General features: G+C 47.5%; 1 protein-coding gene across 1 annotated transcript; it reads right to left on the bottom strand.

The window, feature by feature from the left end:
• Positions 1-7620: 7620 nt before the first annotated feature.
• FOXQ1 (forkhead box Q1) lies at positions 7621-10618 on the bottom strand (the record flags this gene model as incomplete). The annotated part of the gene is made up of 1 exon (XM_080611144.1): positions 7621-10618. One exon carries the CDS (start codon positions 10616-10618, stop codon positions 9392-9394), a length of 1227 nt encoding a protein of 408 aa, XP_080467270.1. The 3' UTR covers positions 7621-9391.
• Between the last annotated feature and the right edge of the window lie 230 nt (positions 10619-10848).

The following is a 10848-nucleotide window of genomic DNA, read 5'->3' as shown; positions in this document are numbered from 1 at the left end:
GTTTCGTCAGACCTCATCACATTTGTGAGACCTGTAGGCACCAGCATGCTAAGCCAGGCTTCTTGTCCTGGTGAGGAAGAGCAGAACTGTGCCAAAGGGAAGGGTCCCATGTCTTAGATTATTATCTGAGTTAGACTCAAGTCTGGGTGCATATGACAGCTCAGAAATTGCAAAACCTCATTTCTAAAAGGATACTATAACAGGGTGTGTATGACATCACAAGGAGCCTGCCTTTTCAGTTGCAGTATCCCCTTTACTAGAAAATAGATTCTCGTAAAGTAACAACTGCCTGTGTTCCTGATAAAGCTAACTACCAGAAATACTCCAAATGTAAAATATGTGGCTTAGTTTACAACAAGTGTCTGTATATTTTGATACTAAGCTAGCTGAAAAGATTTAATAACTTTAGTTCCCCTATGTACATACACATCTAGAATCCTATGACTTCTATATTTAAAAATCCATTCTTCTCCAGAGGTCCTCTTTCTCACTTGGAATAAGCCTCCTGACTTGCACTGAGTCAGGGCCCTGAAACAATATTCCTTTTAATTGCACAAGACTGTTTCCTCCCCACAGTAACTAGTTATTGGATGATGCAGGAATCCTATAGGAAGAAATAGAGTGTAATCCTGTAATTTAAATAGTGCACTACAATAGTATGTGCACTGAATTAAAAAGGGCTAAAATAATGGTGTATGAACACAATGGCCCTAGGTTTTGAATTATTAACTTCTAGATGTTTTATTGTAGGAATTGTTTCACACTATCACCTGAAAATAGAAAGGCTTATATACTACCTCAGAGTAAGACAGTAAACTGTAACCTTTGTTAAGGTTACATGTAAGTGCACAAGCACTACCTCTAGAATTCTTTATCCCATGCTCTTCTTTGTTACATCAACTTAAACAGATAACAGGGTTTTGGCACCATTCCAGGGTTCACAAGCCTGTGTGTGAACTGACTAATTTCTAGCTGCTGCAGCTGTTTCCCAGTTTGAGGAGACATCTCCACCCTGTAGGAAAACCCAACAAAATTCCCCAACATTTAAATCAAACTGTGACAATATATGCTTTTCCCATCTTTTCAAGCTAGTTACAGGATCTTTTGGTCTTGAGGTTTCAGGTGTACAAGGAACAAAAAAATGTCTAGCAGGTTTTATTGATGCAAATATTAATTAAAAGTAATTTGGGTAGCCTTACAAGCCTTGCTCTGGTTGTTTGTGCTGGAGAGGAAGAAATTATAATAACAAGATGATATCATGTGCTGAGCTTGTCAAGTCAACTGGTCAGATTTGAACCTGTCATCTGTGGTGACAGAAATGATGTGCAGAGGAAATTCTCCCTTGCAGTCACTGAGAACGTTGTGGGGTGGGGGAACTTATTCACAGCAAGGGGCAAAACCAATCTCCTTTATACAGAGTAAAGAAATGTGGAGCAATGCCTAGTCCCAGGGAAACAGGAAAATTCAAACCTGAACGTTCCCAGGGAGCTCTGACAACTGTTTTCTTCTGCCACTTTTAGAAGATGCAGGGATTGCACACAATTCCTTGGGAAATGGCACTAGAAACGTATGTTTATTCTGCTTTGGCTGAGGTCTCGGCAGTGACTTTGCCACAGGATGGGTGCGTTGACCTGAGTTAGGGGCTCTGACCAGGAAAAATGCAGCTTATGTGCATTATCTTCCAAATTCAGTTTTTGGATGGAGCGGTGCTGTCTGCAAGAGATTTGGAGCAAAGCCATCTTAGCAAAGGATGCTAAGGCATCAGAAGAGTCTATGGCAAATACTGTTGTCTTGTGCTCAATGTTTTGTAGACTAGACTCGACTCAAGGGAGAAATTGCTTCTGCTTCCTCAAGGATAGCGTTGTATAAGGGCAAGAAAGATAAGGGAGAAGAGAGAGGTGAAAGGGGAAGGTTGTTTCTCTGAACAAGACTTCTGTTGAAACATTATGGTGAAGGGGTTTTTTTGGTGGTGTTTGCTGACAAGGCTGAGTAACTGTAGTCTCTGTACACTGTTGTCATGTGTTAGCCTTGCTCCTTGAAACATATCTCATAATTTCTTTGTCCTTCTTTAACCTGCTTCTTCTGGAGGTAGGGGGTGTGGGGAGAACCTGACACGACTCCAGGTATTGTGACACAGAAAGCTATGCTTTTGCTGTGTCTTATGATTAGTCAGAAAGATGCTTCAGAGAAGTTCAGAGAAACCCAGAAATGACTAGGGGGCTTCCTGGACTGACTTACGAGGAAAAAGTGAGAAAGTTGCTGCTGTACATCTGTGCAGTTCTGCTAAGTGATTAATGGGGAATGTGATGATAACATACAACTAATTGAGGCTTGGATATGCCAAAGAGAGGGGAATTACGTTGGTGTTGTTTGATGAGGATGAGTAATGAGCACATACCACGGCATTGAAGATGGCTGTGTGAAGTACCCAAGAGCAACAGCAGTTGCTTGATGGTGAAAGAGAATTGCATTAGCTGCTTGGTTTGGGAGCATCAAATACTAAACTTCTGTTATTACCTGGCAGTGCAGCATCACTTCTCTCACAGAGAAAAACATATTTTTGTGGGTTTTTTTCTTCACAGCTTAGGATGTTTTAAACAAGGATAGTAGCTATTACCTTGTTTCACAAGCTATTAAAAATAAACTGGAAGAAACTGTGCTGGAAGGAAAGTGAATTGGGCAATTCCACAGGGCTCTTATGTCCATATTACCATAGATTCTTGTTAGAAATCTAGGGAAAACTATTTCTGTAGTGAGATGTCACAGTTTTCAATTGTAAATGCTGTGGAATGAATTGAAATAAACAGTTTGGTGTCTTATGTTTATTTTGAAAGGCCATATGTAACTTCTGAGGTCTTACAGAAAACCCTTTTGAAAATCTTGAAGTAAGATTGACAACTTTTACTTGGAATATTGAAGTCTATCTGGCCATTCGTAACAGCTACCGATAAAATTAGAAGGTTAGGAAATTGGACTCTCAGGTTTCTCCTGAAAGTTTAAGATCTCTAAGTCAGCTAACTAAAAATTCTACCAAGGTAAAAAGAATTTGACAGAGTAGTCTTGTTTAGGTCTCTTCTGGTTCAGTGAAGTAGCCTGGGATACCTCATGGAGCCACAGAATACTTGTAGTTATGCCCAGTTTGGCTCTGGTGTGATATTCATTAACATTGCTTCTCCACAGTGGACTAAAAATACTTTAATAGTAGTAAAGACAACATGAAAACCACTATTTATGTGAAGGGCTATAGCTGGCTGTCAGATGTTACTGCAGCAGTAACCAAATTATTACTTAAAATAACAGCAGGAGTTCAAACACAACTACAGTAAACCCTTTGGACCCTAAACCAGCTAAATTATACTTAATAAAGCATTTATGAACCCTTATATACTGCTTATAAACATATACTTGATGAATAGCTATTATCAGGAGGAATACACTGATAATAAATAATAAGGAATAAACTAAAGTGGAATTTAGAAAAATATGTGTCAATGTATTTTTTTTTTCTTTCCTCTTGCATATTTTTCTACTTGATGGTCTTTGGTCTTAGGTCCTGCACGCTCTGTTCATGACATTTTACTGCAGAGTACAGCCATATTGCTCCATCTTGAATATCCTCTGCTCTGCTATTAAAGACAGTAAAGAACCCACAGAAGCATTGCTTTTCCCCATAGCAAAGGAGGTTATTAGTATGCCATCCTGCTTGAAAGAACTCTGAAATTTTGAAACAGGCCATAACAAAGAAAACAATACTGTGATGCAAGAGCACAAATATTATGACAGTGTGTTCTCTCAATCCTTCCTCATACACACCCCCTCTGGCTTTGGAAAAGAGGACAAAGGCTTCTTCAATCCAGACGTATAGAGGTAAGACTTCCTGAAGGCAATAAGCAATGTTCAGCTGCTATGCCTGGCTGGAGACTACGTAAATTACTAGCTTTCTGGAGCTGGCAATCCATATAACCTAAATAATGATGCACTAATATAGGCTTGAATGTTTAGAAAGGACGAGGCTCTTTCTAGCCATCTGTCTGATTTTGTGCTGGGGTACTTGGGCTTTGTAGATGTCTTCTCTGGAGCTGGTTTTGAGACTTATGAGAGTGTCAATGAAGACGAGAGTTTATTCAAGAGGAAAATATTTCCTCTTCAGGTTGTAAACGAAAGATGGAATCCTATTCACCCCTTCATTAAACAGCTACTGTAGCACTCGGCAAAGTTGCAACAGAATACAAGCACCCTTGCCAGAATCACAGCTTAGTGTCTTGAATTTGGCTGGAGGTGGATTTCAACTTTGTTTTTATGTCTACTTCAGACTTAAAAGGCAAAAAGCCTGGCACAATAAAGGGACTCTCTTGTCTGTTATTAAATGAAACACCTCTCCCATCTCAATGAAGAATTGTGCAAAATCTGGACTTTGATTAAGAAGCTCTACACTTCCATGTGGGGCTGCAGTTGTTCTTGCTCTTGTATAGGATTTTTCACTGAGGGCTATTTAAGGTATGGTGCAAAAGATGAAGGGCCTATGAATCTGAGTCCTTCGTATGTGGTTTTTTTGGGGGTGAAATTTCTTTTTGTTATAGGGTCTTCTGTGCCTGACACATCCTGTTCCTAAGAATAAACTTTTTGGAAAAAGGTTTGGGGTAAAAAAATCCTGGACAAGGTCCCAAGACAAAATTACATCCATCCTGTTTCAGTCCTCTCAGCATCTAGTGTGAAACTAAGCTGATACCAAGGGCTGCACTTACTTTGCTTAGGAGCTTTCACTACAGATCTATGTTGGACTGTGCTCTTGTAGCTAGTGCTGCTGTGCTGAGATGCCTCTTGAATAAAATAACCAATTTCAGTAGATTTATTCCTGAGTGAGGGTCAGGGATGCTTGAAGGGCTACTTATCCCATCTCACAGATTATAGGGAGTATAAGAGCTGAAAGCAAGTTTCAGGCTTTATTGGGTCTGGATGGTGGAAAATGGGGTTAATTAATTTAATGGGAAAATAACACAGTCAAAATGCTGCCCTACTGGCATGTCTCCACTTAAGGTAAAAGTGTAAAACTCTTTGCCTCCTGTAAAGGAGAATAGGCACAGTATTACTTTAGTATCCTGCTGTGTGGAATATATGTAATTTATATAGGCTGTTATCCACAGATCACTTTTGCAAGCTTGTTTATTCTGTGAGTGCATGTTTAGCAGTTACCAGTTCCTGAAGTGTGTAAACTTCTGCTTAAACCTCTCCTTTGTGTTAATTTTGTCCTAATCCACAAAGGCGGAGTTTATGCAGTTCTGCTACTCAGTAGGTTAAAATTTAAAAAGACTTAAGAAAGTGGCTAGGACTAGCATTTTTCAGGTAACTAGTTTTGCCACTATCTAGTATGGAGTTGGGGTAGGATGGAGAGAAGCTTTCCCCAAATATTGGATGAAAATATTTTGATTGCCAGATTTTTAAGGTTTTTTTCTTCCTCTTTAAAGCATGACAAGACATCCAAAACCTGCAAGAGATGAAAGTTACAGAACAGAAAGTCTCAAACAAAACATATTTATCTGGAAAGCCAAATCTCTTTTCAAAAGTGCAGTTAAAGCCACAGCCTAGTCCGATTCAGAATTCATGCGTAATTCTACTAGGGCTGGGATTCCTATCAAGTGCATGAAGAAACTGTGGAGGTGATGGAGCAGCCAGCATGCGATGTTTGCAGAGCCTCACATACTGATGAAGAAACTACTCTGCTCCGTGTTCCAGCTGGGCTTTTTGTGCCGCTGACATCATTTTTGCCTGTCCAGTGTGTAAAAATCTCTCAGGTATCCCAAACTGCACCCATTTAACAAACAGATACCCTGGGTGATGTAGACGCTAGGAGGGCTGAAAGAACAGGGAAAAAAAAGTATTGTCTTACTGCTGATGTGTCAAATATCAAAAGCAGAAAGGCTTTGACTCTCTTCTGTCATCTTGATTTATTAAACACTAAGAAAGACAAAGTACCCAGACACACAAACAGTGCTGTTTCAGGACGGTCTGCGAAATGGTTAATGCGCTTGTTCCACACAAAAATTTAAAGTGTCGGTTCTCTGATTACCTGCTGCTGGAAAGTGTTTGGACAGGTGCTGTGTTTCACCAGCCGTCTGTCTCAGCTGACAGCCCGGATTTATGGCCATACAACTAGGGCTGGCCTTCCCCCCACTCCTCGACTCCTCTGCCGGCTCTGGTCCGGGTCCCGGCCCTCCGCCTCCCCGTCTGCTCTGCGGAGCTGCCATAGATGCAGTTATCCCTGCCCGATACGCGGAGCAGGGTAAGAGTAGAGACCCAGCTCCCCCTTCCCCCTATTATTTTTTGCCCCGTATATTCACTTGCATATGAACAAACTGTCCCAGCTCTGCTGCTCAGAAGCGCAAGCATGGTCTAAGCAGTATCGCAATGGGGCTATTTCCACCCGAAGGTAAACAGTGAGAAATTTGTCCCTTGCCTCCCTTTCAGAGGATGATGCTCAAGCAGGGGGAGGAGAAGACCCGGCCCTTCCTCCAGCCCTGCCATCGGCAGGGCCCCGGACAGCGACGGTGCTCACTTGCCCTCCCACAGCCTGGCCTGGCGGCCCGGGTGCTCCTGGGTCCCCTCAATTCCCGATCCCAACCTGCTAGAGAAACCCAAACAAGTACTAGGAAAGGACCGCTAGGACAGAGAGATCCCTTATAGACACTGTATAGATCCCTTACACTGGGGTTTGGCCGTACGTTTACCAATACATAAAAAAAAAAATTGAGATTCATAGAAGATAAATCCTTATTAACAAAGGCATGTCTCGAAATCTGTAGGCTGTCTTTTTTTTAATTATTATTATTATTATTGCTGAGTTATTTTTTAATGAAAAAGTGACTTTTCTACAAGTAAAAAGCCGAATGTCATCTTTTTATACACACGTTCAGCCCTGTTCACACTTACGTACATCCAATTAAATACACGCTTGTGGCTGTAATAAATTCCACTTTCCGTCAAGGTGCTTTTAACATACCCTGAAATATGACCATTTACAAAACGACAAACCGAAAAATATTAGCAGTTGCATATTGACGGCTCATGTGGACTCCTAGAAAGAAAGACGTTAAAATACAAATTAGAGGAGAGGGTAAATTCTAGAAGGGCAGATTAATATTTGCACAGAACCTTGAAGGCAGAAGGATGTCGAAATTGTGTGTGTGTGTGTGTGTGTGTTCATGCGTGTGTGCACATAAAAAACAATTCCTTCAAGGGCTGGATTACTTCATACATTAGTCACTAATCTCTTGCAATGTTCTGATGAATGTTATGGTCTGAGCTAAACGCACCGTGAAATCTGCTTGAGCTTTATTGAAACAAGTCGGTGTTTTCACCAGCAGACTCTTCGTTTTGAAGCTTTCTTTTCCCAACAAACCTTCGCTATTCGCCATAGCTTGTGCGAGCAGGATAGAAGGGATTCAACAGCTGAATCCCGGCACTGAAGGAAAAGGAGGTGGGGAAGAAAGTCCAGGGTCTGAAACAAGAATAAATAGAAAAGAAAGGACAACCAGCGCCCCAAATTCTTTTTGTCACGGTTTGTTTAGGTGATCTGTGCTTACAGAAGATTTGGAGGGGAAAAGAACCCGCCTGTTGCTATCTTTTTCTAATTAAAACAAACAAACGAACAAACAAGCCCCGAGTTACCATTTCGGCGTTTGTTTAAAGCTCTTCGAGCTCTGGGACGCTACTGAATTGTAATTCAGTACCACCGGCAGTTAAAACCCCATCCTTTCCTTTTTCCGACCCAGCCTTCCTGAGGCTTTCCTCATCACTTCTGACAGGACGAATCAGCCTTAACATAACACGTGTATAAGCTGCTTATGACCAGCAGATATTCGAGAACATATTACCCTGCCGAAGTTCCGCCCACTGTAGGGACCAGTGGGGCTGCCTCCGCTGGCAGCAGTTGGAGCCCGGTCGTACCAAGGACCTTCCCGAAGCGAGTTTTCTTTGGATCGAGAGGTAACAACAGGATTACATTTCGCCTGCTGTCCTTCGGGGGAAAAAATTGGAAAAAAAAAAAAAAAAAAAAAAAAAAAAAAAAAAAAAAAGAAAAGAAAAGAAAAAGAAGAAAATACTACTAATAATAAACAAGGCAGGCAGATGCTCAGGACTTCCGCAGGCTACCACTAAGTCGGGCAACCTGCCTGCAAATCCGCCTGCCTGAGGCTCGCCAGCCTTTTCTGAGGGGCTGAGCACCGGCGGGAGCTCAGGAGGAATTGAGGAATTGCAAAGGACTTCCACAAAACCTGGAGGCAGCCCAGGAGGACATCTCTCACATCCCGCAGTTAAAACGAGGTGGGCCCGTTCATGGCTCAGCTGCCTGCATGAGGAGGATGCAGGATGGATGGGGAGGAGAGGTAGGGCGGCCCGGCTGTCCTGCAGCCCGAGCTCTCCCCGGGCAAGGCAATCGGTAGGCTCCCCTCCCTCCACGCCAGCACAGACACCACGCTCTGCTCCTTATTAATTACTGTCTTTATTTAGGGGGGCAGCTTTTATTCGGGGGAGAGGAGAAAGAAAAAAAAAAACGAAGGGGGAAAGAGCGTGAGAAAACCATGTGGCCGAGTGTCAACAAAATGCACACGCACATACATTATATACAAACACAAAAATAAAATACAAAAACCAAAATTACTCTTCTCTTTCCAGTAGCGGTGGTCTTGGCCTTAAATGTACAACGCCAACCAGCACAGGAGACAACGCCTGACATTTCCTTGAGCCCTTGCCCATTCCGCCCCCTAACCCCCCAGAACAATAATTAATTAAAAAAGCTGCACTCTCTTTGTGTTAAAAACACTACTTTTATAAATAACTTAATGTTCTCCCTTCCCACGAAATGCTAGTTGCCGGACAGGAGAAAAGGTTTCTTTTGGCACAGTGATGCATTGCTTTGCAGTACAGACCTACGGCTCCGCAGCAGCGCCCGGCCCCCTTCCTTTCTCGCCCCGGCAGGAGCCCCCGGCCCCTCCGGCCATCCCCCCCAGGCGCACAGCGCACCCCTGCAAGGCTGCCCAGGGCTTTGGTGGCAGGAGCTGCAGGGGCAAGGGGGAGGATGGCGAGCAAGTGGCGAGGGAGTGGCCGAAGTCAAGTAGTCTCAACGAACAGTAAGAAGCACTTGAGGCTCATGGCTATGTCCAAACCGACAGCTGTTTTGGGATTTTTTGAAATTTTTTCTTTCTTTTTTTTTTTTTTTCTCTCTTGTTTTTGGTTTAAGTTAACCCCACTGTCATGTCACTAAGGCACAGTCACCGAGGCTTTTGCTTGGAGGCTTTGGTCGCCTCTGGAGTTAAAGTGCGGGATCCAGAGCCTCCTCCTTCCCCCCTCCCCGCCCCCCCGGGCGGGCCCCTCGCAGGGGAGAAGGGGGGCTCCGTCAAGCCAGGGGGGTCTCTACAGCGTACGGGTGAAACGGGGCCGAGCCCCCCGCCGCCGCCGGCTGCAGCGGCCCGGCGAGCCGGAGGGGCCCGTAGAGCGGGGAGCCGGGCGGCGGCCCCCGCCCGCCCTTGGGGAGACCGACGGGGAAGAGCGGCGCCCGCGGCCGCTCCGCCGGCGTTGGCTCGCCCTGGGACAGCGCCTGCCGCCCGCCCCCCAGCAGCAGCGGCGGCGGCGGCTCGCCCAGCCCGTAGGCGCAGAGCTGCAGGAGCCCGCCGCCGTACAGGGCAGCAGCGGCGGACGGGGGCTGCGCGGCAGGTGGGTAGGGGAGCAGCGGGTAGGGGCCGGGCAGCAGGTGCGGGGCCGCGTGCGGCGCCGGCCAGAGGAGGCGGGTGGGCCTCGGAGGCGGCTGCTGCGGGGCGGCGCGGGGCCCCGCCGGCCGCCGGAGCAGACTCTCGATGGCGAAGGAGCTGGAGAACTTGGTGCCGCTGCCGCCCGCCGCCGCCCCGCCGCCCGCCGTTGCTGCCTCCTTGGCGGCGGTGCCCGGCCCGCAGTTGCAGGGCGAGGAGGCGCAGCAGCACCGCGGGGATCCGCCGGGGGACGCGGCGCTCGCTCCAGCCGCCTCCTGCGGCGGCGGTGGGGCGGCGGCGGGGCGGGCGGGCTGCGGCGGCGGGGCGGCGCGGCTGAGGCGCTTGCGGCGGCGGCGGAAGACGCCGTCGGCGAAGGTGTACTCGCTGCTGGGGTTGAGCATCCAGTAGTTGTCCTTGCCCCAGGGCCGCGCCGGGTCGCGCAGCACCTTGACGAAGCAGTCGTTGAGGGAGAGGTTATGGCGCACCGAGTTGCGCCAGCCGGTGTAGGCGCCGCGGAAGAAGGGGAAGCGGCTCATCAGGTAGTCGTTGATCTCGGCTAGGGTGAGGCGGCCGCCGGCCGAGTCGCGAATGGCCATGGCGATCAGCGCGATATAGGAGTAGGGTGGCTTCGGCCGCCGGGTGTAGGGCTTCCCCTTGCCGCTCTCTGCCGGAGGCGGCTGCGGCGGCTGCGAGGCGGGGGGTGGTGGCGGGGGTTGCCCCGGCCGCCCGGCCCCGCCACCCGGGCTGTTGGCGGCGCAGTCACCGTCCGAGCCAAGCTCGCTCTCAGCCGGCGCCGGGGAGAGGGAGCCGCTACCTTCCTGATCGCTGCTGGCGCTCAGCTTGTCCTCGTAGTGCTGGGAGAACACCTCCAGCTTCATGGCGGCGGTGCCGGCGGCTCCCCCGCACCCGGCGGCTCCGCTGAGCGGGCGCGACCCCCGTCCCTCGGCGCGGCCTCAAGGGGCGGCGGGGAGCAGCTAGGCGACCCGGAGGGAGTTTGCACCCGCCCCGGCTTGGACAGCTCCGCGGCTGCAGGTAGGACAGGGCAGCGGGGCTCCGCGCCCGCCTCACCCGGCCGTCCGGGATAGCTGGCAGACAACTGGACCTTTCC

Source organism: Psittacula echo (assembly GCF_963264785.1).
Source record: "Psittacula echo genome assembly, chromosome: 2".
Taxonomy (NCBI): Eukaryota; Metazoa; Chordata; class Aves; order Psittaciformes; family Psittacidae; genus Psittacula; species Psittacula echo.
Note: the sequence above shows the minus strand (reverse complement) of the source record. Positions and strands in the feature narration are given on the sequence as shown.